The sequence below is a fragment of the Aricia agestis genome, chromosome 1 (assembly GCF_905147365.1).
Source record: "Aricia agestis chromosome 1, ilAriAges1.1, whole genome shotgun sequence".
Lineage (NCBI taxonomy): Eukaryota > Metazoa > Arthropoda > Insecta > Lepidoptera > Lycaenidae > Aricia > Aricia agestis.
The window spans coordinates 10,591,835-10,619,635 of NC_056406.1; the positions used below are offsets into that span (position 1 = coordinate 10,591,835).

Consider the following 27,801-nt stretch of genomic DNA (forward strand, 5'->3'; position numbering starts at 1 on the left):
TTTATACTAGAAGAGAATTTCATTACAACGTCACCCTAGACGCTCATGACTCGAAAGTCCGGTATTTTAATAAGAGAGCTCACAAAAAATGAAACGTTCAAGGCACCGGAGGAATCAGATACGATTCTTGATCACAAAATCAATCCGGTGTGAAAGTAGTGTCGGCAATTGAATCAGAACGTCCATTACTAGAAGACGAGCTTCATTGAGGCATAATTTGGTGAACGATCCGACTGTCTCCCTCATCGGAACCGCCATTACTGTGAATAAAAGCAATTTTCCACCTTGATAACAACGTTTTTGTGCTATCTATTTTTGGATTTTTTTTCAGTAAAATTATATTGCGCATTATGAAATATTTTCGACATTCTAAAATTTCCTGATTGCTAATAGATTAAATTCTTTGAAACAGTCAATTAGTTAAATACGTAAGAGCAAGTCCACGCGGCGCGTTGCGTCAGAGTTAGTTAGATACAGCCCTGCCGTTGCGTTGTTGTACATACAATGTAACCAAGGTGTTCAAGGTGTTCGCAACGCACACAATATGACGAAGACGAAGCGGGTGGGGGTGTTGACGTTGACTGCTTCGTATTAACGCTGCGATGACGCAGCGCCCGTGTTTGACTATGCGTCAAACGGCAGTGCTGCGTCGACGCAACGCTGACGCAACGCGCCGTGTGGACTGGCTCTAACCTGTAATACGGCTTTTACACTCGCGCTTCGTCCCTCGCCTCGTGGCTCGCCTCGTCCCTCGTGCGAGGCTCGTGTTGATCGATGATTAATAAGTTGCCTGTTTACACTCGCGGGCCGAGTTCAGTCGTCTTTGAGCTAGCAACAATGAAGGACGTCTAAGTTTTAGCAGCAATAAGTTTGTGCGTACTGGGCTTATACTGCTACGCCACTAATTTAAATAAAAGGAAGCTAACTTTTTGGCTGTTCTTGTGGCATTTATGTTTAGGGTCCCAAATCGTTCTTTTTGAAATAGTTCTATGAACTTAAATGTTTCGACTTGCAACCAATCCATTATTTGACGACCTCTGTGGCTCAGTGGGCGGGCTGTCGGTAGCTCAAGCCGGGGGTCGCGGGTTCGAATCCCGCCGACGGAACAAAAAGTTTTCAAAGTTCCTGGGTCATGGTTGTGTATTAAATATTATGTGTATCATATAATAAAAATCTTAAATATATGTATAGTATAAAAGTATTAAATATATTTCCGTTGTCTGGTACCCGTAATACAAGTCCTTCAGGTATTTAGCACGGGGCCAGACTGACGTGGTGTGATGCGTCCATAGATATTATTATTATTATAATACGATGCATTTTTGTTTTTGCGTATTTAAAACTAAACACAACCTGCGCGGCACGATGTAGAAGCAGAATGTAGCGAGAGGGCGAATGTAAACACCCACTCACGTGCGACGCGAGGTCCTTTGACTCGTGCCCCAAAAACCGCTCCGGACGCGAGCGCCGCGAGGGACAAGACGAGGGACGAGGCGAGCCACGAGCGTCTGTTCACACTCGCACCTCTCCCCTCGCCTCGCGACTCGTACGCGAATCTAAATGGGCTATAAGACAAGCCGCTACTCGTTAGAAGCTTAAATAGAAACGCTTTGAAAAGAAAGCGTTCTAAAAATAAATTCGTTCGGAAGGCAGCATTAAAACTTCTCGACTGATAAGTGTCAGTGTGACATAATAACATTTACGTGCAGCGAGTGGAATACGTCGGAGATACGTTTAATCACCGAACCTTGGGTTCGGGTCGGGTGTCACGGGAGAATTAAACGTGATGAAAAATAGAAGCGAGTGACGCGACTGACGCGGGACACGACGTGAAACGCCTCCCGATGCAGCGGGATTTAATTCGAATATATATATTTAATTGTATTAACATATTATAGGAACTTTCATTTATCATGTAAGTGTAATTAAGAAGTGTTAGAAATTGTACTGTTTGGAAAACATAAGGCCGATTCTGCTAATTAAATGTTAAAAACGTCTTTTAAATAGCAAAGTATCCTCGTAATCTAATTGGCGATACTTGATTTCGAAACTCGAAAAGTCAGTTTATTAGTTTCTGATTTCAAAACTTGTATGATGAAATCAAAATAAAGTTACAGTATAAATAGAATGCGTATTGAGGTTCAGAGTTAATGTAGTATAACCACTCTGTTGTGCTCGCTGCAGCTTCTATGTTTCCTATTATTGGTAATGAATTTGGCCAATTTATTCTGCGCGGATCGCACGTCTCCGGTGGAGTGCAGCTCGGTCGAGCCGGCGGTTCTAATCGAGTCAGATTAATTAACGCCGAGGGGATGTTGAGAGTCGTATAATTTATTTCCAATCACGACTGTAGCCGGTATGCGGGCGAACTTCTAGAATAATTCCGATGGATGAGGGCTTAAAGACATTACGAGTTCAGATCGACAACTTTGTCTAAGTCGGACGTCAAATTTGGATTTTGGTGATCGGATTTGGGAGTAGATTTTGGGAAATTCGTGAACAATGATTTGTTGGTATTGCATTGAGATAAAATTCTGTAGAATAATGTAATTGGAAGCTTTAATAATAATAATAATAATACTCCCCACACCGGTTTCAGTGACGGTGGCCGGTTTCATTGAAACCAGGCCAGGTACGCAGGAGTAATTTTATAGTGCCCAAGTGTGTGCGCAGTACACAAGAGCACTCTCTATTCCTTTTACTCTCATAACCCAGTGGGACGGAAGACTGACACGACTGGCGAGAGATCAGGCGCAGGACCGACTTTTTTACATGCCCATCCGACGCATGGATCATCTTACTTGTCAGACAATCAGGTGATCAGCCTGCATTGTCCTAACCAAACTTGGAAATAACATGTTTCCAACGCGGGATTCGAACCCACGACCTCCGGAGTCGAGAGCGACGCTCTAACCACTAGACCACGGAGGCGTTTATTGGAAGCTTTATACAAAATATGAATACCTTGACTAATATACTATCTAGAACGCAAGAGAGAGAAGAAGATAAGCAAAATAAAATATGAGGACAAATCATACAAATTTATATACTTACCGAATGGCTCTAGAGCAGTGGTTCCTAACCTTTTAGTCATGAGGGACCATTTTACCAAATGTTTGTTTAACCACCCAGTTGGTATACCTAAAGTCTAAACTAAAGGTTGTTTGATAAAGAAAACAAGCACAACTTTATAAAAAGAACTTTATAAAAAGAGTGCTAATTATTAGCACTCTTTTTTTTTGGCAAAAATCTAAAAGTACAGATTTTAATTTAATGTGATTTTTGTGACTGCATAGTGCATGCACTTTACTAACTTCTGCATTCTCACAAATTATTAGGATGGCTTCGCGGACCACTTGGAATGCCTCCAGGGACCACCAGTGGTCCGCAGACCACCGGTTAAGAACCACTGCTCTAGAATAAGCTCTAAACATTGAATGTTCGTCATTGAATAATTGACGAGATTATAAAACATTTTGTCTGGAGCTCCAAGTTTAGACCTCGAACGCTCTAAAATTGTTTTTAATCTCCACCACCTCTAGATTTATGCGGTGTCTTATTATTTTGACGTCTCATTCGTGGATACTTTGGGTATTCTGGTGTTGAGCTTAATTGATGGACTCAATTTACGCCGAAGATTGTTCAGGACGCAACAATGAGGACCGCGGGCAACGTTTCTTGGCGTAATGTTGTTGGAATTTATTTTACTAAACCGAGTAATATGTCTGCTCTTAGAAATGCCAAGATCTCTTGAGATAGTTTGAAATTAACATTTTATTGTTATTGAATGCGATAAAACCTTTATTTTGTAGCTGGCACTGGAACTATAGAGTATCCTGATATAATTCACATAATAATTACCGTAGAAGACATATTGTATTTTATCAGTATGCCAAAACGATTACCTACTCATTAAAAAAAAAACTTTCAAAAAGCAAAGTTACATTTAAACTAAAGCATACAAAGTAATCTCAAATTTTAAAAACTTTACGATTTGTTTTTCTTGGTAAAAGGCGTTCTTAAATCCTAAGCAAATAGCGCCAAGTAACCCGTACGTGCTACAAAGTTTTAAAACAAAACGGGGGAGCGAGTAAATTCGTCAGGTATTTCAGAGCGTGCACCTAGGTGCTTGTAATATTGAGATAGGGCGGTGGGAATGCTAATAAGTAGCGGTGCCGGGAGCTTCCCCTGATTAAATATAATTATGTTCATTAGCTATAGAACAGTGGAAATGGGATTAATTGATTTGGAGATAACACTCGGAAGGTTTTCATTATTGTAATTATATTTGCGATACGAGTGTCTTACGTGTATCTTGTTAAGTGTTCTTAGTTACGAGGTATATTGTTTTTATCAGAATTAAAATGTTCAGTTACTTTATGAAATGACTGACGTAATGAAAACTGGCCAAGTTGAATCTAAACTATAATAATTGTTACACTTTATTATTTGTTCATAATGTTATTTGGTTCCTATATATACATATTTCGATTTTCCATAGAACTTGGTACTCAATACTCATTTATATCTCCATTCTTTTTCCGGCGAAGTCCTTAGACAAGCATAATGTTTGTATTGAACTTGGCTCTCTTTTCTTACATTTATGTTTTTGGTGGGATCTCTCTATTAAATTGTAACCGTTTTTATTCTGATTTAGACTCTTCTATTACTATGATAAGCCTAAGCCTGCTCAATGTTCTTAATCTATCTTCGTTTGTCAACCCAGACCTAGTCGGATTATTTTACTATAGTTACTATTTGTTCCAATTTCGAATAAAGACTAATCCTTACTTTATGTCCCATACTAATAATGTTTATTCTGTGTATCCTGCCCTAATCCGTATATGTGAGACTAGATATTCCACGCGGCTTCGCTTTTTCGCAGGAACTACTGGTCTAATTTTTCAAATTAGACCAGTAGTTCCTGAAATTAGAGCGTTCAAACAAACAAACAAGCAAACTCTTCCGCTTTATAATATTGTTACGTGCTAGGGTTCGAGGATTTGGAGAGAAGCTGAAGAAGCAAGGAGCTTCATCCCCTGTCCGGGATCAGGGAAACGAATAAAAGCCAGGACCAAAGGGCGAGTACTGGCTGACGCGGAGGAAGCCCCGATAACTGTTATCTCTCAAGCATGCAGCGGGAACAGTCTTGTGATTCAGGGGACTATTAACAGGACGGATTGCAAAATGACTCTAGACACAGGAGCCTCTAGAACGACAGTGAACCCTAGCACGTAACAATATTAATAAGTATAGATACTTACATAGTTTGGTATCTCTTGTGAACGGTAAATGAACAAGAAATTACTCATAGCTTCGGGTTTTATTACTCGCAGAATCCATTATAATATCTACCTGTGCGCATATTTGTTTCAAATGTTATTAAAATATACTTTACATCGGTAAAATTAAGGTTCAATTTAGCACAAATAATTCATAATATTGTGTCATACATTTGTTATGCTTTATTACCCCACATTCAACGCATTAGGATGGGGTAATTATTGTATATATTCGTATATAAGTAGGTTTAAAATATATATATATTATACTAAAGTATTTTACCATTTTTGACAATGTTATTTTGGATGTTAGGTTACTTTTAAACTACGTATTTGTGCGTTTTAACTGTCTCTGGTTTTCACGCACGAAAATATAGTGTCAAATTATCAAATACGTCTCATTATGTATGGGGGAAAAACTTTTCATGGGGGCCTCGTCTGGTGCGTAGCTTTCGAGTTAAGAAAAAGATATTACCTTACTAAAACACGATGGAAAATTCAGAATATCTGACGGAGATGTTTCCAATATAAGCAACCACATAATATTAATAGTCAATTCAATATAAACGAAACCTAAACAATCGCAGCTGCACGACGCAAGGAATTTTGCATCCACGAGGTAAGTTTATTTACCCGCGGGGACCTGGGCTCCTTACGTATGCAACTGGGGCACTAATAAAATGAAATATAAAAATTGAAATGAGATTCGTATTGATTGGTACCGACGGGAGTCGCATACAAATGCGTGTTCCGGCGTACATTACGTCGGACCCGCAGGGGTGACACCCGCGAATTTGGGTCCCAGTTTATACAAGGTGTTACAAAACAAAGTGATAGTACTTTAGGGTGTAGATGAGTCTCCTGTATAGAATTCGCTGTGCAGCAACGTTAAAAGTAACTTTTTTAACTTTTGTATGGGTAAGTTCATGATGCTGGGGTGCTGGCGCTATTAAAATATACACACCTTTAGGCTGTGTTCACACGTGCGCGTTTTCTGCGCGCGCGGATTCAGTGCGCGTTGCGTGTTTTCCCAAACGTTAAAGCAGTTTGAGGTTCTATGCTAATTACATAAAGCTTATTTTTAAATATTTACACAAAAACCGCGTACGCGCAGCGAACGTGCAGCGACTGCGCAGCGTACGCTCAGCCACCGCACAGCCAACGCGCAGCGACAGATCAGTCTACGATCACCGCCCGCGCGGCTAGTGTGTCTGTCATTACTCATTTCCCTTTGAGACTGCGCGACTGATGCCCGTTGCCTTTGTGCGATGTCGTCAGAGTTATTAATTTCGTTAATAGAAGAAAGGGATGTCCTGTGGGACAAACGTAAAACTTTACAAGCGTGGCATGAAATATGTACTATATTAATAGAAGGTTTTGAGACAATACCAGATGCAAAAAAAAAATAAACAAGGTAAATTTCTTTTGATATGATGTTCAATCATGCTTGTGTAAGTGTATACGTACACATATTTTTACACACAGATAAACCTATTTCGGTTTCATTTAACAGCTCAAGATTGTTGCTCTATTCCGCTAGGTATATTAACTTTATGGTTCTCTGACAAAATAGGTTACATTTGAAACTTTTGGAACTGGCACCGACTGCAAAATTATGAAGATTGAGTACAGAAATAGTTGAATTTATGGATACCCTAGCAACCGAGTGGACGCTGCGTGGTGGCTGCGCGGTGGCTGCGCGGCAGCTGCGTCTACGCGGTGAAAAGACGGTTGCTGCGTGTACGCGGATTGTGCGCGTAGTCATATGAACATGCCCTTAAGGTGCTTCCACATTTGTATCATTTGCGCGATCAGATCTCCGTCGCGATCATCGCGCCGTATCAAGTATGCGTATCATAGTGTGGACGCCTATTAGATCATGCTGCCGATCATGCGCGTATTTGATACGACACGTATCATATACGCGGTTAATAGCGATCGGGGTGTATCATGATACGCGTATCATTTTGATACGCTTCGATGATACGCGACGGAGATCTGATCGGAGATCTGATCGCGCAAATGATACAAATGTGGAAGACGTACTATCACTTATTTTTGTTACATCCTGTATATACTACCAGACTGCGATGTATTCACTTATCGTTACTGCTAGACTGTGAAGGGTCTTCTAATATTATTTTCTTTACTTACTTTCCATACTATATGTATTAGAAATGCGAAAGTGCATCTGTCTGTCAACCTCTTCAATTTGAACCACTGAACCGATTTTGATAAAACTTCGTATGGTTATACTTTAAAGGACATTGTGTACTTTTTATCCCGTTAAAGGTAGCGTTCCCGCGCGACAAACGAATTATTGAGTAACAGAGTTGCGGGCATAAACTAGTACATAATAACAACTTAAATATTATGTAGATACTTTTTCTCAAGCATCAATAATATAATAATAATATCTATGGACGCTTCACACCACGTCAGTCTGGCTCCGTGGTAAGTACCTGAAGGACTTGTGTTACAGGTACCAGACAACGGAAATATATTTAATACTTTTATACTATACATATAATTAAGGTTTTTATTATATGATACACATATTTAATACACATTCATAACCCACTAACTTTGATAACTTTTTGTTCCGTCGGTGGGATTAGAACCCGCGACCCCGGCTTGAGCTACCAACGCGCTCACATTGAGCCACAGAGGTCGAAATAACTACCTGATGCAATAATCTGCAATGCTAGTCTCGTTTGCGGGCCAGTCTAACAAATAGAAAACTTAGCGAAAAACTGTTCCAAGAGAATTTTTTATTTGTATATTTGCCAATACTGTTACCGGTCAAAACACATGAATCTAACGACACCTGCGTTCGCCTTTTATTTACAAAGCGATCGTGATGTTTGGCTGGTCACATGGATTTCCATGCAAACTAAAAAACGTCAATACTTGTGAATAGATATACTAGTTTTTGTGATAGAAAAATCTCTAATGCAGAAAATTCTAGTGTCGTGTTATTTACAGCCTTACTTTTCTGAAACCGCTGGGTAGATTTTGGTGTAACTCTTTGTGCTTAGACCACGTCTATGTCCTATAATATTGAGGGGTATGAAAAATTACTAGGTCAGCTAGTAATGTTAGGATAATATAAATTATAATCTTTCAAACGAAAAGAAACAAAGCAAGGATTTACTTCATACTTGGCGACGCATAAAAGAAATACTAAATTTGAATTATTATTAGTATTTCTATCATATGCATCGTCAATCGCCATGCCAGTTTGTTTGAGCTCACCCTTAATGCAAAGTCCTAATATTTTATTTTCTCTACTATTTGGGGTTATTAAAATTCTTCAGAATCATTGCTTTCAATAAATTATTTTCAAATGCCAAGTCACATAATATGAACCCATGACGCGGTGTACTGACTAGTCGGCAGGGGCATAGTAATAATAACTCCCACACCGGTTTCGGTGACGGTGGCCAGTTTCCTTGAAACCAGGCTAGTTACGCAGGAGTAATTTTATAGTGTCAAAGAGTGTGCGCAGTACACAAGAGCACTCTCTTTTCCTTTACTCCCGAAGCCCAGTGGGACGGACGACCGATACGACTGGCGAGAGATCAGGCGCAGGACCGACTTTTTACATGCCCATCCGACGCATGGATCATCTTACTTGTCAGACAATCAGGTTCAGCCTGCATTGTCCTAGTCAAACTTGGAAATGACAAGTTTCCAACGCGGGAATCGAACCCACGACCTCCGAGTCAAGAGCCGCGCTCTAAACCACTGGACCGCGGCATAGTGCTTGGTTACTAATTACGTGCTTGTACTACAATTATTCGGGATATGTCCTATAATTAATTAATAGTAGCAGCAACTTGATACTAACATAATTTGATTACTGCCATTCGATATTATCATCTAATGTGAATAACTTTATAGTACATAATGTGACTGTTAGTATGTGTACAAAAGTCTCTCTATATTATATTATTGTACTAGAAATTGCATGCCAAAATATGTTATCGCGTGGGAACCATAATATTATGTTTTTAGGATAAAAACTTTAAACTATCTTATCTCCTTACCTGAAATTTAAAGAGTCTCCATAACAAATTGTCTTCATACAAGATTAGAGCACGTCATAACGACAAAATTAGACCAGGGGGTGAGCCAAAATCTTTACGTTTTCACTTCTATTCGTTATAGAATCGCCGATAAAAATGTATGGAATTGACATAAGCGTTCGTTTATATGACGTTGACGTTCGACTCGTCTTATATAAATTCCATACATTTTGATCAGCGATTCTATAACGAAGTGAAAACGAAAAAGTTTCGGCTAAATGGCCAGTATACTTAGCTGTATGCGCTAAGCCTCCGTTATAATAAAGCATATGTCGTTTGAAACACGACGAAACATTATTGGCATTTAAAAACATTTGTAACACGCCGAAAATAACGCGAATCATTACGCGATGATTTATTTGTTTTCATAAGGTTTTTATTAAAAGGGTCATTATCATTCGAATGACAAATGTATCCAAGCCATTAAATGTATAATATTATTATGCTCACAGAGTAATGTCGGCTTTAATGACGAAAAATATGTGTCGAGGGAGGCACCTCGGGTCAAGAAAGCTTTTAGGCGACCCTCGTGAGTTGACCACGCTATTAGTCCAACGTAAAGGTACATACGCCCAAATTAAAATATCAAATTTTTATATTTTATACCCCTTTTAATTTTTTATGGCGTAGGGAGCGAAGGTGGCTGACCCTGGAAGCCATTTTGATCTTTGAAGTTGAACAAAATGGCTTCTGTAAACGAAAAAGAAACTAATTATAAATTGCCTAAAGGTTAAAATAAAGATGAAGTACTGTTATCAATTTTAAAAAAATCAAGTAAAAGAGTACAAGTAAGCATTAACGGTTTTATACAAAGAAATGAAATATCTTGGATTATTAAAGAAGACGACAGAGATATTATGTTTATTTTATATCTAAATATAAAATCTCTAACAATATTATGAAAAAGAGAAATCAAATAAAGAAAATCTTTTATCATAAATCAAAAATTGGATCTAGTTAAGTACATTACAATAGAAAGCATTATGAATATACACATGAATACGTTATGAATAAAAGATGTATAAAAAGATCCGTCGCTGTAAATATCGGCTTAATTCGTGCGTATCGCTCGGGCCGTTTTTCAAAAACAATCACATTTAAAACAATGAGGCGTGTCCGCGGCGGGGCGAATGGACGCATTTAAAGGCACAAAAAGCGCGAAAATGATTGCGGTTGGGACACCGATATGACGCAACACCCCCGCTATTCCCGCCAATTTAAATTTTTTCCATTCCGTTTTTTTAATAATCACATTACGAAGCAACGGTTTGAAATTTGACACCTTTTTCAAACAGCCAAATTATTTTACTCTTTTTGGTTTGACCCGCATATGCGGGATGTACAAGTTCAAAGCATACGCTTTGAACTATAATAAGTCCCGTTTCTATCCTAGATCACAAAATACAGATTTTTAATCAATTTTATGGGTTAGTACTTTTAAACTACTTCCCTAAATGGAAGCAAAAAAATCCCCTATTTTATTTCTCTAGGAAAAGGCAAAAGCTATCTCACAAGCCAAATGACTGATCAAAGCGACGAAAAAGCAAATCTTTCATGGAGAAGTGAGGTCGTGTTCATTCAGTACAATATTAGCTCGCTTGAGTCTCTGTAACATGTCCTAAAAACTCTGCGTAAAAAGTGAAAAACAACTGCCATAAGACTGATGCGGCGTATAAATGTTAAAAAATAATGTAATTGTTGGAACGTGACGCTTTTTACTGTATAATTTTATGAGTCCTTTCCTTTTAGTATTATTTGAACTTTTTGCGGTGAAATAATATATTGTGTCTACGTTATATTTCATTTAAACAATAGGTATATTAATATAGTATGAGTACTTCTAAATAAACTAAAATATAAGATTTATTACAAATATCGTAAGTATCGTTGCTAATTGAGACGAATCTCGCACACGACAACTCGTATAAAGATATTCCAAAAGTTAGGACTGACAACTATTCACATCACATCCGTAGAAGTAATGTCGCAACTAATCCAGCTGTCTAAGTTATCACAATGTACTTAGATGAATTAGACTGAAATTCTATATGGTTCTGCCATTATTAATTAGCTGAAGCGGAAGCTGTAATGAAGCTCATCTCAGAACTGAAGAACAATCGGAAAAGCTGATCGTTTTTGTGCTGAGTTGAGCGTAACATAGAATCCTTATTCAACATTAATTAATTCTTAAAATGTATATTATTTCAAGATAAACTGTAGAGAGTATTGTTGGAAAGATTTGATTTGGATGTCAGGAAAATATCGTTTTATCACGTGAAATATTATAATTTATAACAGTTTACAGGATTACAGCTGTCCATAAAAGTTTGTGAACATTATATTTTTTATAATTTGATAGTTATTTGCAAAGCAATAAACTTTATTTTAATACTAGAGGACATCACTTCAAACACACAACATTTTATTTCCCAAAAAGCATTCCACCTACTCCCAGACTCTCCACATTAGGGCGGCGACAAAAGTCCGAAAACAATACGCAAAACAAACAAAACGAAACAAAAGATAGGCGCGAGCGGCGATGCGCAACACGATCCGTGTAACAACGCGACTGATTGCCCCTGAAAGGGTAGACCTGAACAGAATAAAAACATCCAGTACATTGCTGATTAAAACGCGAGCTGGCACAAAGCGATTATCGGACCGTACTCTGCCGTCTATTACTTTATTCGTCCCGCTATTGTTGTGCATCGAACTTGGATTATACTTTGATGTTGTAAATCCTTTATATTCGTTGCGATTCGACAACGCGCTTTGACAAAAAGGGTTATGGATATTAAATTAGAGCTTTACACGTGTAAGGTCTGGTCTGATCGCTGGATAGAGAGATTTTGTAGGCCTGATACTTGTCTCATTGCTCGCGCATGTAATCATTGTTATTTAAGTTCTTACGCCGACCTTTGGATTTGGCTGAAGATGGAAGTTCTTACTTCTAGTCAGCGACTTTAGGTGCTTTTTAATCGTTTCTAATTCTGATAGATATATATGTGAGAATACAAATTTTGAAATAGCGGTAATGATCTGGTCAAAATATTTCTAATTTGACGAGGTCTGTGTTTCCGAGTTCCTTCCCGAGATGAAAGAAGAGGCTCTTTAATGTATTATCGAAGAAGACGATTCAGGCAGATGGTGTGTGACTTAAGTGTGACCTAAGTAACTTGGTCGCATTACGTCGAATCCAGCCGACAGATCACAGCTAACCTCAGAACAGGAAAATAAAATCTGTGCAGCTAACATTGAGTTGACAGAATCCGACAAAATGACGTGGGTCCGTTAACTGCCTATGAATCAATTTCTTCAATGGTACCTTGTAATCACACCTGTTATAATACGATAAATAGGAGGTGTCACTTATCTCTAGTACTCACATCATGTAGCCACGACAGTTTCCTGGCGGGCGGGTTGGCGCGGACGTGGCACTCGAAGTACACGTCGTCGCCCTCCTTGATATCGCCCGCCGCCAGCGAGCTGCCGAGACGTAGTTTCACTACTGGTGGATCTGGAACGAGATAGGCTCTTGAACTATTTGAAATTGCATCAATAACATACTTGATAAAGTTTCTTCCCTGCGATGCTCTTTCATAAATTTTACAATAATTTTAGATGTGTGTTCTATATTTTTTTATTTTACGAGATTTGACTGGCTGTACAGGTTGTACTGTATACTAAACTTATACTAATTCCCCCTAAATAATATTTTAGATAATGAATAATCAACACATTCTATTTTTAAAGCTGTTCTCTAATCATCGCTATTCTTGTAGAAGTCGAAGTTTGACGTGTGCCAGTATAACAAGATTCTGAAAGAACATCAGCATTGAAAAGTATCGGACCTTAGCACCTGCTACTGTATCAACTATCAAAGTATATCACTTACAAACAACACTTATAGTCCAGGAGGTTTCCATAAAGAGTGTGGTGACGTTGGGGTTCTCGGAGCGGCACGTGATCGGCTTGCCGTCGTCATCCAGAGTTGGCACGAAGCTCATCACGCTCACCGTCAAGTTGTCCCGTAGTTCTTCCTGTGGACAAGGATATGCGGGGTTAGTATTTTTTTTTTCATTTTTTTATAAAATATGGGGGCAAACGCTGCAGGTGCATTGTCGGCCTTTGAAGAGGGACGCTCTGGGATTTCTTCCATAGTGCAACTGGCTGCTTATCTTAACGGAGTAAGGATCTTCTTTGGAGAGAGAACAACGCAAGATCTTTTTTATTATAAGTAGGACTATCAGATGTGTGCTGTTTTACACTGCATATTATCTACCAATTCGTAAATTTTACTTCATTCCTTGAAAATATCGATACTTTAATAGTAGCGATTTTTTCAATGCAACATTTTTTAAATAGTTATCGAAAATTCCGCACATTTTATTTGAAACAAAACGCTACTATTCAATAAAACTGACTACAATGGTTGAACATTTTCGATTAAAATGTAATATCTCAATGGAAAAGTCCATGATTTGTTAAACAATGTTCGACAATATCGTGATCATAAACATGTCAGATCGCTAACAGCTATGATCATGAATAGCTCAATCATAAAATATCAGTGGGCCAAGTGACGTGTAACAAATGTGGAATTGTCGGCGTTGTTTATCACGTGGTCACCGACTGTCGATACGTTGTCGGCAAAATGACGATGCGATGTCGGCGAAATTTGACGTCGACAAAAATAGCTGAGTAAAACAATTGAACTCCAATTTTTGGGTGTTTTATGTATAAAATCTTATTATTATTGTATTATGTCTCATATTCATACATCATTATTAGTATTTAAAAGCAGTGAAATTCGAGGTTTCTTTATAAAGTCGTGTGCATAAGGTCAGGTCAGCCTGTGGTTAGACAGATTGGAACGATTGGCTTCTTGCTTAGGTCGCAGAATGGAAAACTAAGGGTGGGTTGTACCGGAGGCGTGGTTAAAGTTATGGTCAAAGCTGTTATGGTTTTATAGTTAAGGCTAACTTTAACTTTAAACTTAACTTTGACCACAGAATTTGACAGTTGACAGCTGGTCCGACAAGGCTTTAAATGAACGTGGGCGGAAGCGCTGCTGGTAAAGGAGAACTGTCAAAAATGGCGTTTTTGTATGAAATAGCGTAAGTTCCTTTTTTCGCCACGTCCATTTAAAGCCTTGTCGAGGTCAACGTTAAATATGGCGTCCATTTTTGACTTTAACCAAAGATTTGACATTTTGCATTGCAGTTAAAGTTATAGTTAAAGTTACAGTTATAGTTATAGTTAAAGTAAGTTGGTGCAACCCACCCTTAGCACTAGCAGAACAATGGAAAGTAAAAAAAAAGTTTGAACTTCTACTAGTATTTACTAGGTATAATTAATTACTTTAATAATAAATATTCTTTATTGTGCACACACTAAGAAGTAAAATTAAAATAATAATTATAAACTTATAACTAGTGTACCACAATGGCGGCCTTACTACTTATTAGTAATTTCTTCCAGGCAACCACAGGCAAAGGACAGTTTGTTATTGATATTAGATGAATGTGCAATATTATGTAAAGATTTAATATTTTTAATAATAAATACACAAATACATACATACATTATTAAAAATAAAAGGCAATAATAATAATAATAAAAAAAAAAAATAAAAAAAATCAGAGACATAATTCAGAAGTTGGAACCTAAACTATATAGTTTAGGTTCCAACTTCTGAATTATGTCTTTGATTTTTTTTGATTTGATAGTTAAAATTCAAAATTGATCATCATAATAATATTATTATGATGATCAATTTTGAATTTTAACTATTGCATGAATGTCATTAATTATTGTATTGAGTATAACTTTCCCTAAATAAATTATCGAAGCTACAATTAATAATTTAGATAATGAGTTTGATCTCTAATTTTAATGAACATATTTTCTCTAATTAGACGTTCTCTGTTAATTAGGTTTTAGGTCCTTTATTCTTCTAATTTCTATTCTAAAGTTTAAAATGCAGAAGAACTAAAACTGTTTTATTTTTATAAAATATAGTGTTGACCGTTATTTTTATTATATTTTTAGGTAGGGAAACCTTAATTAATATAAAAAAAATCAACACCAATTCTATAAATCTGATTTAACACTTTAAATAAAAATTAAATAACAAAACTAAATCACTAAATTGCTAACAAACTAATTAATTACAAAATTAAACAAAAGAAAATAACAAAACTAATAATTAATTACAAAATAACGGACACAAGCAATGGCACGTCTATCTCGCACGAATTCCCAAGGGAAAAAGAGAACGAGTCACGTGGCGAGGCAGTTTTTATACACTCTGAGAGGTAGGGGGGTGGCTAGGTGAATCAGCTTCTGGTGTTGCCGCTAACACGGCCTCTCCTGACAGTCTGACGTCCTCGTCAGGCTTCGATGATGGACCGGGTTGTTCTTGAGTAGGATCGGACTGAGCAGTTACGGCATCTGCTGAGACGTCATCATTCTCCTCTCCTGGAATTACATAAAAATAGCTCTAATACAGTTGTAACAACATCAAAAACTGGTCCGATTTTTATAAATGAGTAACAAGCAAAAATGGTACCGAAGTGCGCATTATATAGTCAACTACATTATTTAGCTAGCTAGCTTTCAGGCATAGGCTCCACTATTAAGCATACCCGTCAGAACTGCCGTCAATAATCATATTGCTCGGACTTCACGTCAAGGCATAGGCTCCACTATTAAGCGTACCTCCGACGGCTGTTCTGGCATAGGCTCCACTATTAAGCGTACCAAACAGACTTGTAAACTCACCCTCAAAGAATGCTGCGCAGGTCTCCGGGGTCCACTCTCCTCTCCAGGGCACCAGGTACTGCGCGGCCGCATAAGTAACCTTGCCGTATGCTCCGCTGACCAGCTTCAACTCGTAGCGCCCATGATCGAGCACTCGGGTAATTCGGTAAGGTCCACGCATTCCTGGATCCAACTTGCCCTGTGACTGGGAGTACTTGATCACAAATACGAGATCATTCAATTTATAGATGCGGGGAGGCTCACGATCTTCGTTCACCCGTCGATCTTGTTCGGCTTGATTTCGTGTCAACCGTTCGGTCGTCCTCTGTCTTCGTAATTCGCGTAATGACTCACGATTGTCAGTAGAATTTTCTAAAGCCACATCGCGTATTAACGAGCGGACTACCGGTAATGCATTTTCGGACCCGATCAACAAGTTTAAGGGAGAATACTGCGTTGTCTTTTGTTTTGTGATATTTAAAATTAATTGCAGTCGCCACAACTCCTCAGCCCATTCACTTTTCTTTTGATTTGACTCGATACGAAGCATATTGAGAATCGTGCGGATATAGCGTTCGGCCTGGCCATTAGCTTGATGCATCTCAGGAGTGATGTGATGCACTCGGCATCCTAACTCATTAAGAAAAGATAAAAAACTCGAAGCCTCAAACATTCTACCTCTATCACAAATTAAAGTGTTGGGAGTACCGAACAAGGAAATAATTAATTGCATGGCTCGCTTCAGCTCAGTTAAATCTTGTCGGTGAATAGGAATTAAGTGACAAAATTTGGAAAAAGAATCAACTGCAACTAATATGTGCTTAAAACCTTGTGATTCTGGTAACGGTCCCAAAACGTCAAGGTGTAGAGTGTCAAATGGAATATTAGGCTTGGCCCATGAAGTAATTGGCTGTAATGAGGATCGTGGCACACGTTTATGAGCTATGCAGGTTAAACAATGCTTAACATATTTGGAAATAAAGGTCCTTAGACCAGGAAACCAAAAATATCGTAATATGAGATCGGCAGTCTTTTCGACATCAATATGGGCATGTTCGTCGTGAAAAATACGAAGCAGACTAAGTCGATACCCCTTAGGAATAAAACAGAGGAGGCGCCCCTCTTCGCCCGTAGGTGTATAGCGATAGTACAAAAGATCACCCTTTTTGACGTATCTCGAGGCGTCCAACTGTCCCTCGTCTAGGGATCGCAACAATTGTTGCGTTTCCTCATCACCCGATTGTGCGATTTGTGCCCAATTGCGTGGTTTGGTTATGTTGTTTACAGTTGCAACAGGGTTTCGACTAAAATAGTCAGCATGTGGCAATAAGACCCCCTTTCGGTACTGAATATCAAAGTCGAAATCCTGCAAGTAAACCCACCATCTAGCTACCCGTGGTAACAGGTCCCTTTTTGTCTGAGTAGATTTGAGAGCGTTACAATCGGTTACGACAGTAAAATGCCTACCAATGAGATGATGCCTAAAATGTTTAAGGGCTTTTACCACCGCAAGAGTCTCCAGTTCATAGGAATGGTATTTAGACTCGGCCCCCTTAGTGGCCTGGCTGTAATACGCCACTACCCGTTTACTACCATCCCTATGAATCTGGAGTAGGACCGCACCGTAGCCCGCGCTACTCGCATCTGTATGAACCTGCGTGGGTAGTTCAGGATCAAAAATACAAAGTACCGGCTTACTGGTAAGACACTTAATGAGTTCCTGGCGAGCCATTTCCTGTTCCTCACCCCATACAAAATCGACGCCTTTCTTTGTTAACCGTGCTATACAAGACGTTTTTAATGAGTAACCAGATATGTATTTCCTGAAATAGCCCGCCAGGCCCAGAAACTGTCTCACTTGCCGCACGTTTTGAGGTACACTTGAATTTATCAGAGCCTGAACTTTAGCTTCAGCCGGTCGTATGCATCCGTCCGATATTATCCTACCCAAGTATTCTATCTTGGTACATAGGAAGGAACATTTGCGTAAGTTTATCGAAAAACCTGAATTTGTTAACGTTGTCAACACACGATCGAGTGTTTGCAAACCTTCCTCAATTGAGGAATGCAGTATTAAACAGTCATCAATATATACCAAAACTAAGCCAGATTCGATAAACTCACGCAACGTTTTTGATATAATTCGCTGATAAACTATGGGAGCATTCGCGAGACCGTATGGCATTTTAATATATTCGTAATGCCCTTCGGGCGTAACAAAACCAGTAAGGGGAATAGAATCGTCCTGTAACATGATTTGGTGGAAGCCGGTAGCCATATCCAAAGTTGTGAACAATTTCGCTTTCCCTAGTCTGTCAAGGTGGTCATCTATTAAAGGAAGTGGGTATCGATCTTTTACGGTTATCTTATTTAGTGCACGAAAATCCACGCACATCCTATCTGAGCCATCCTTCTTTTTGACTAACAAGACCGGGCTAGAATAAGGCGACTCCGACTCACGAATAATATTTTTGGACAGAAGGTCTTTAATGATATCCCGCACCTTTAGTTTTTCGTTAAAAGACATTTTGTAAGGTCGATAGTATATCGGAGTGTCATTATTCAAGCGAATTTGCATTTTACCGGTGGTAACGGTAGTCATGGCGGTACCCGAAATCATAAACTTAGAAAATTTATCAAGAATAGACAATAAAACTTTCAAATCATCGCCCACTAATGTTGTTTTAATTTCATTACACTCGATATTCGCTTGAACATTGCACACACGATTAACTGAAAGCCCGCGAGTCAAACGTTGCAAACTTCGTGTACGGACGTACGTGACCCCGTCTCTATTCAGTACATCTGTACCAATAATTATAGGCGCATTCATACACTCTCTAGGCACAATTAGCAAATCAACTTCCAAAGTTATTTCCGGGAACTCGATTGTCAGTGTCACGTAAAATTCAACAAAAATAGTTGTGTCACTAATACCCTTTAACTGACTGTTAATAGGTTTCTTACAACACGAAAAATGATTTACAACATCCGAGGATATTAATGATACATCTAATGCACCACTGTCAATAAGTATATCAACCGGAATCCCCTGAATGATACCAACCATAACGTCATTATTTTTACTAAAGTCGGGGGTAGAACAAAAATTAACTTTGTTTTTATTACGTTGTGCATCCGAACGTTCTTTAGCAAAACACGAAGTAATATCGTGCCCACCCTTCTTGCAATAAGCGCACGACAAATTGGACTTAGAACTATTATCACTCGAACTAGGTAATGCGAGTATTTGAGAGTTAGTTTTTTGTTTAGGTTTCTTTGGACAATTAACCTGTTTGTGTTGAGTGTCGCCGCAAATAAAACACTTCAATATACGTTTAAAAGTCGACTTGTGTCGAGATTGTTGAGAAAATGAAGACATAGGTAAAGATTTAGAAGTAGGCTTAGTAAACGTCGACAAAAAGTCGACCATATTGTCGATAGTGAGTTTCGCATTAGTGGCACACGCCTTGATATGTGGGTCTCTAATGCCACGAATTACGATTGCGATCATAAGTTCCTCGGACAACCCCTTAACAATTCGTAATCGTAATAACGATCTACGCGCGTACTCCGCATAAGTGGAATATTTTTCTGAATCCGTATTCATAACTTCGAAAAGAATATTAGCCACATCTATCTTTTTTACACATAACGATCTAAAATCATTTTTAAAGGTACTCCACGAACGATCGTTGGTAACCCACTCACTAAGCCATTGTTTCGCGTTCCCCTTTAAACAGTTACCTACCCGCGACAGGCACTCATTATCTGACCACTTATTTACAAGCTGTGCCCTATCCACCTCGGAAAACCACTGATCTACATCGTTTACATCGGGATCAAAGTTAGAGACGTAATAGTTTTGTGTATGTACCGACCTTAATGATTGAATTGCGTCCACAATTCTTTCCGTAGAGCAGCCCATGGAGTCTCCGTTAGCAGCGCCGGGCGTATTCGACCACCCCGATTTACCTTCCAATGCACTCAACCGCGAGGCTATCGCCTCGAGCGATTGTGCGTAGTCTCGATGCAGCGTCTCGTCCCTCGGTTCCAAGTATGATCGACCTGGACTCGAACGCTCCCGGCCAGAACACCTCGATCGTGAACGCCGACGACGACACCGCTCGTGCTGTTCACGCGAGCGATCACGGCTCCATCGTTCCGAGCCCGAACGGTCACGGCGAGATCGCCGCCGCTCCTTTGTGCGTCCCCGAGACGTGCTACGAGACAGCCTGCCGTGCGAGATTCTACTACGCGAGCGTGCAACGCGCTTCCCCCGTGTTTTTGACCGTGAACGATTCGATCTACCCATGACTATTCTAAATTAGCAACCTTGTTGGAAAATAATAATTGTGGGAGTGTTTTCTTTATCCCACTTCTGATTTTAGGTAGGGAAACCTTAATTAATATAAAAAAAATCAACACCAATTCTATAAATCTGATTTAACACTTTAAATAAAAATTAAATAACAAAACTAAATCACTAAATTGCTAACAAACTAATTAATTACAAAATTAAACAAAAGAAAATAACAAAACTAATAATTAATTACAAAATAACGGACACAAGCAATGGCACGTCTATCTCGCACGAATTCCCAAGGGAAAAAGAGAACGAGTCACGTGGCGAGGCAGTTTTTATACACTCTGAGAGGTAGGGGGGTGGCTAGGTGAATCAGCTTCTGGTGTTGCCGCTAACAATATATAGTTAATTTTTAAAATACGTATGTATCCATATTACTTTTAAAAATCCTTATTTAATTTACCATGTAGGTAGTTAACATGTTAATAAATTAAACCGTACTTTGCTTGAGATGGATGTATATTTGTTACTCTTCGACGTAAAATCTACAAAGTTAACGTGACAATAATTTAAGATTATTATGACTCATATAGGCCACATTTCTAGTGGCTAGAATCTAGCCACAACAAGCCAGCTAGTACATGTAAATAGTCGCTGTTAAGCATTTAGTAACCCACATTTTTTCTGTTGAATTATGATTGCAGTCTTATTCTAAATGATCTAAATAACATTAACTGCATTCATAACTCAATACGCAATGTTTTGTGGGTTAGTACACAAATGGTTAACAGCGACCACTAGCGAACGATAGGTGATGACTGATCACTATCTACCTTGATAATGTAATGAAGTTAGAGTGATATTAATATCAGTATGTAAGCGTCTGGTGACAGAACCCGCCTCTTGGGACTCATCGCTGGCTCGACACTATGGCCGATATTAACAAATTATGTGTACAGCTACATGACTGCGCCGTGTATGCAAAATTACGAAACATTTTTTATTTAATTATATATTTTAATATATTTGCATTCCGTAATTTAATGTTTTATAATCTAGTATTTAATTTCGTTTAGTACTAGATTATTTTATAATACACCATTACAAAAAAAAAAAACTTAACGGACGTTGTTCGTAGAGTCCACATCCTGAGAATGCTCCGGTGTTGGGGCGAAACGCGCGTCGAGGTTTTCAACCTGCATGGTGGTGAGGGGCCTTGCACGGATTTACCAACATTATTGCTTGTGTGGTGGTGGTGTTTGCAAGTTCTTGCATGCGAGTGTACGCATAGGCAGTGTGGGAGGAGGGAGGTGCTGTACGCATGCCTATGCGTACACTCACTCATTTACTTAAAGGTGGAAGTTGTTTTCGCGGAATATTGCTGAAAATAATAACAAACTAAATTTAAACTATGGATTTCCGCAAAGTAACGCCTGATTCCATTAACTACACCATTACAATTTTTTTTTCATTTTAGATTAGTTATAAATTATGATATTATTCTCTAAGTGGTTTTCTATGTTTCATATCGATATTTTAAAAGTATCTATGTTAAAACAAAGTAAGATGCAATAGGAAATGGACAAACAATTTTTGTTTCATAAAAAATATGAAATTGCTAGGTTAGAAATAAAATAAAATCTCGTAGCTCTATGCTACGACGCGTAGCACTGCTACAAATATCGTAGCAAACTAGCATTGCTACGAAAAACAAGGACAGTGAATTTATTGAAGTGATTTATTTGGAGTTTATGATCAAAAAATTATGTGACCGTATCTTAAACTAGTAAGATGGATAGAATACTGCTGTTCTGTTTTCATTTCTGAAATGAAAACAGAACAGCATAACAGCAGCCTTAAGTTTTTTTTTGAATGCTAAATTGATCATATTATTTTGGTGTGTTCTTAAAGATGTTAATTATTATTTGATAGTGTATCTTAAGAAAAGCCACAGGAGTATCGATAATTTGATACAGGGGATTCTGTTTATACTGAGTGGAGCACTCGGTCAACATCCGCAATCTCCCACGATGGATGTGCACTTATGGGCACCATCAATTGTCCTTATATTTACTATACTACTCTTTGATGTAACATATTAGAAATACATTTACATCACAATATTACACTCTCATAATATTAGCATTTTTCACATTTACGTCATACACTCTTATATTGCTATTTTTCTACTATCGGCTAAATATTGAAGTTTAAAAACAAACATTTTATGTTTTTTTATTTATAAAATATTACTTCAAAAAGGGTATTTATGGTTTGTCTTTGTATTGAATAGAACTTTTTTAATATGGACATATTAAAAAAAACAAATAGGTGTTGTACAGTCATTAGTCATTAACTGTTAAAATATTTTTCTTAGTCAGAGGTAAATGTTTATTGGTATTCCGTGATTGCAATTGCTAGATTAAAATTAGAGACATTAATAATAAAATATAAATAGCATGCGTGTAAATGAGTGACATATTCGCGGCGTTCGCATCGCCACAACAATCACGCCTTGGCAATAAATCTTCTGCACGAGTGTAGTGCCAGGGCTGCCACGTAATAGTTTGAAAAAAAAATATTGAGCTAAAGTCATACCACACATCAGCGGAACTTCATTACACTTAGGGCCATACCTCACCGGGATGCCATGGCGACGTGGCTAGCGGAGTCACCAACTAGTTCTAATGAGATGTATGACGGGTAACTCACCTGGCGACGTTGCCAAGTAGCCAGCGTAACAAGAGTCGACCGCTCTACATGCGGCGACTGTTGACGTTGTATGCCCCGTCACTCAATCAGTTGCTGATTTAAGTGATATCCTCAGATAATAATTGAACATTTTTTCAAAGTATTTTCTTAAATATTCATAGAATTTAAGAAAAACACCGATTTGCAGCGACGTGTAGACGCCAGACGTTGTCATGGTAACATAACTGGCCACATCGCCATGGCATCCCGGTGAGGTATCACAATAATAATATGCCCTTTTCATGCACTTATTTCACTTTTATTAATTTATTTCATAAAAATTATGTTTCAGACGGATCGGTTTCGATAAAATCATCATCCGGTGAGGTATGGCTCTTAGTGAAGTGCCGCGTCGCGTCGCTCCACTGCAGTGTAGTTACGCCTAGTGCGATTTCACCTTAAGGGCTATAACTCACCGGGAAGCCAACGCGACGTAGCTAGTGATGTTCCAAGCAACGTCTGGCGTCTCTACATCGCAAAGCGGTGTTTTCCTAATGTTAGGTTTAAAAACAGCGCTTTGCAGCGACGTAGAGGTGTCATGGTAATGTTACTGGCTATGTCGCGATGGCGTCCCGGTGAGTTATATAGCTTTAAAGGCAGCATTAACTTTAAACTTTATTATTACTAAACTGTTTTCCACAACTTTACACTAGTATAAGGACGTTGAGTGCACGTATTAAGCTCGTATGGTATTTCTCGTCTGTGCCATAAAGGCACTATATTTATAATAGCTACCTAACATCTAAGAGCATTCAAAATATCTAGTACATAAATAAATAAATAAATAAAAAATGTTTTATTTCTGAGTAAATTTGAATCAAATTTTTTCAGAATGTCTACCTGATGCCTACCACCGGTTCGGGAACTACCCCGGCGAGAAGAACCGGCGTAAGAAACTCGCACGGGTTCCACTTTTTACCAAAAAAGTGAGAGGAAAATTATTCTTTTAAAATAAAGTTTACAATTTTGTAACTTAATATTATATACAATGTCAACATACATAATTGTAAGTCATAATATAATGATGTAGAAGTAGCCTTGCAAGAAGTCATCCTACTCCCAAGATGTGCCATCTTCTATGAATTCATTGACCTTATAGTAAGCTTTGGCACACAAACGCTCTTTGACTACTTTTTAAAATTTATTAATGAAAAGATTTTGAACGTTTTCTGGGATTTTATTGTAAAGGCATACACATTGACCTTTAAAAGATTTACTGACTTTACTAAGTCTGATCACTGGCATGTCCAGCTTGTGCTTATTTCTAGTATTTCTACAGTGAATGTCACTTTTAACTTTAAATTTATTTATATTTTTTCTAACATATATTACATTATCCAAAATGTATTGAGAAGCAACAGTTAGAATACCAATTTCTTTAAATTTATCTCTCAGAGATTCTAAAGCAGACATTTTATAAATAGAACGTATGGCTCGCTTCTGCAGCACAAATATTGTATTAATGTCGGCAGCGTTTCCCCATAAAAGGATTCCATATGACATCCTACTATGAAAATAACTAAAATATACTAATCGTGCCGTGTCTTCGTCAGAAATTTCTCTAATTTTTCTGACTGCATATGCTGCAGAACTGAGCCTACCTGCTAGATTAGCAATGTGAGGACCCCACTGTAATTTACTATCAAGTGTAATACCTAGGAATACAGTGTTATCTACCAAATTCATCTTCTCATCATTTAATAGCACATTGGTTTGGACTTGCCTAACATTGGGCAAAGTAAACTTTATACAGTTAACAGAAATACACCAGTTTTAATTCTAGCGCAGAAATTTTGTTTTACTACCTAAGTATATTGTTTATCCCCACTAATTAACTTAAAATAAGCTTTTACCTAAAGCCACAATGAACATAACATTTCATATTTCATGTGGGTACTACAGCACTTTATAAGATAACACATTAGTATATAAACAGCGCCATAAAAAGGGATTACAAAGGCGGCAGCCCTGTTTCTCCCTTCGCGGGCGTCACGTACGAGCCTCAATGGATGTAACGTTACGAATTATTTCGTATTCCCTTTTTTCGTTTGTCACACAAAAAGCTTGAATTGGACTAATCCCTCTTAACGAAGTGAAAAAAGTATTCAGAATTTCCCTTGAGAAAACATTTTTAGCGAAAATAATTTATATCGATAGAAGTGATTGTGTATATAAACGTTCTGTTGTGAACTAAATCAACCGGTTTAATTGTAAAAAGTATTGATTATTATTTAAAAAAAAAACAAATAAATATAAAAAATAACATACCCATCTTAAATGACAGTAAAAAAGACCCAGATTTACTTTTACCGTTTAAAGTACTGCAACTCTAAGTTTATATTATCTCATTGAAAGTCAAAGTTCTTTCAGAGTCGAAACCATCAAAGGTCAATCCTCAAAAAATCAATCCAAGATATATATAGCACTCTCAGTACTTTTTTTTTCAATTCATGGACCATATAAAATGTGTGCATTTTTAAGAACCTATAGTGTGCCACGGAAGGGTTTACAAGGTGTGCACTGTTTAAGCTAGAGCAAGACCATGAATACCGAAAATGTAAGCATTATACCAATAAAAAGAATCCATAATTCTCATATTACGTATTTGTCTGAATAGATTTCCGGAATACGAGCGGGAAAGAGGGTTGTTAGGCCATAGTTTGCGTTGACCCAATACGGGTCGCAAAACTTTACACGCCACTGCAAAACCCTTTGAAATGTTTTGGCCGTATTGATTTTCTTCACTGACGGGCTGACGATGTTGACAAAAAGAATATTCGAAAAAGATTTGCGCTAATCCATATGCCTATATTTCCCTTAGGTCTATTTTTAGCACTCGCAAGGCAAAACAAAGTCGCTCTTATAGTGTCATGACTCATAAATAACATCATAATTGGTATTTTAATAGGACACTTTAAAGTATTTCTTTGCTCCGAATATAATATTTTCTTTTATTTATCTCTAACATCTTTTGTTCTGAGAAGCTGCAAAGTCATCCAATTAAAATTAACCATTAGAAAGATGCTTTAGTTTCTTAGCTCTCTCTAATAAGTTCTAATAAGCACTTAGGATATTTAAGGTGAGCGTAAAGAGTAAATATGTGAAGTGATCGCGTAGCTTATTAAGCGAATGCAGTTTGGACTACAGCCAGCGACCTCCGAATTATGGAGGCGGCACATGCGCTGACTCGCTCCTGATTAAGATTAGCGCTTTTACTACGTCGGCTTTACTTAGTGGGCCAGAAAGCGATGACTCGGAACTTAATATATTGACTCTCCAAACGCTAAGTCGTAGATAGTTGGGGTTTTGTTGAGAACTACTGACTAGTGTCTAAACGCTCTCATCTTTAATGTTGTCTTTCTAGCAATCAGGTGAGGTTTTTTACTCACTGTAATTTTTTGATAACTACTTTATGACCGTAAAAGTCTAAAAACGAATACGCATAAAAATATATTTATATCTATCACTTTTCTATATATGCTGCAGTAAAAGTTAAAATTGAAGCTTCATTTTATCTCTGTGGATTACAATAGAGATAGTTTTTGTGAAGTTGCACTTTTCTCTGAGGATAAAAAACTACTCGGCCAATCGAACCGACACGCTTCGCTTAGACCGTTTTACCATGAAACTGTACGAGGGCTCTTATTCCGGCGCTCTTTGATTTGTCGATTACAGGGCAAACAGGAGCGCAAAAGGCGATGTTATTGCGCAAATTCGGACGAGGTCGACTATTAACGAATATCTCCGTGTAATTAGCGATTTCGGAGGTTAATTGCATTTTAAATCGTCCCGTACATCGTCCGGCTTTATGTGGTCACTTTAATCGGCCGCGGAGTAAATAATCCGTACGGCCGACAGAAAACTGCAGCTTTCGGCGTGTTAATTGTTTTAAATGCGTGCGAATAGCTCGCGTATTCCCGTTTGATGCTTTAATTTATTTTTAACTTTGAATAAAATGGTTGATGCGGTGAACATTGATTAATTGTATTTTTTAATATCTATCTACTTGTTTACTAGTTTTAAGCTGCTACATATGAGTAAGGATTAATATAAGGTAATGATTTAAACTGTTAAAAATTACATATCGTAACCGGACAAAATATTCATCATCTTATTCCACATTACCTTTTGAATGGCAGTCCTACACCGTGCGCTTCACCCGAAGATTTCTGCCTCCACAGTAAAGCTTTACTACAATAATAGCTCCCACACCGGTTTCAGTGACGGTGGCCGGTTTCATTGAAACCAGGCCAGCTACGCAGGAATAATTTTATAGTGCCCAAGTGTGTGCGCAGTACACAAGAGCACTCTCTATTCCTTTACTCTCATAACCCAGTGGGACGGAAGACCGACACGAACGGCGAAAGATCAGCCGCAGGACCGACTTTTTACATGCCCATCCGACGCATGGATCATTTTACTTGTCAGACAATCAGATGATCAGCCTGCATCGTCCTAACCAAACTTGGAAATAACATGTTTCCAACGCGGGAATCGAACCCACGACCTCCGAGTCAAGAGCGGCGCTCTATACCACTAGACCACGGAGGCGTTAAAAAAAAAGCTTCACTATGAACTATTGCTAGCGGTATTTATCTATCATTCGACACCC

At 38.2% G+C, this 27,801-nt stretch overlaps 1 protein-coding gene across 1 annotated transcript in view; it reads right to left on the reverse strand.

Annotated features, from left to right (window-relative positions):
• Window positions 1-27,801, reverse strand: part of LOC121740154 (neural cell adhesion molecule 1-B-like) — a 367,043-nt gene that overhangs the window by 91,141 nt on the left and 248,101 nt on the right. Inside the window, exons 8-9 of the mRNA XM_042132808.1 lie at window positions 13,266-13,410; window positions 12,757-12,887 (exon numbers count right to left, since the gene is read on the reverse strand). Of these exons, the coding sequence (XP_041988742.1) occupies window positions 12,757-12,887; window positions 13,266-13,410 (276 nt within the window). The remainder of the gene's footprint in view (window positions 1-12,756; window positions 12,888-13,265; window positions 13,411-27,801) is intronic.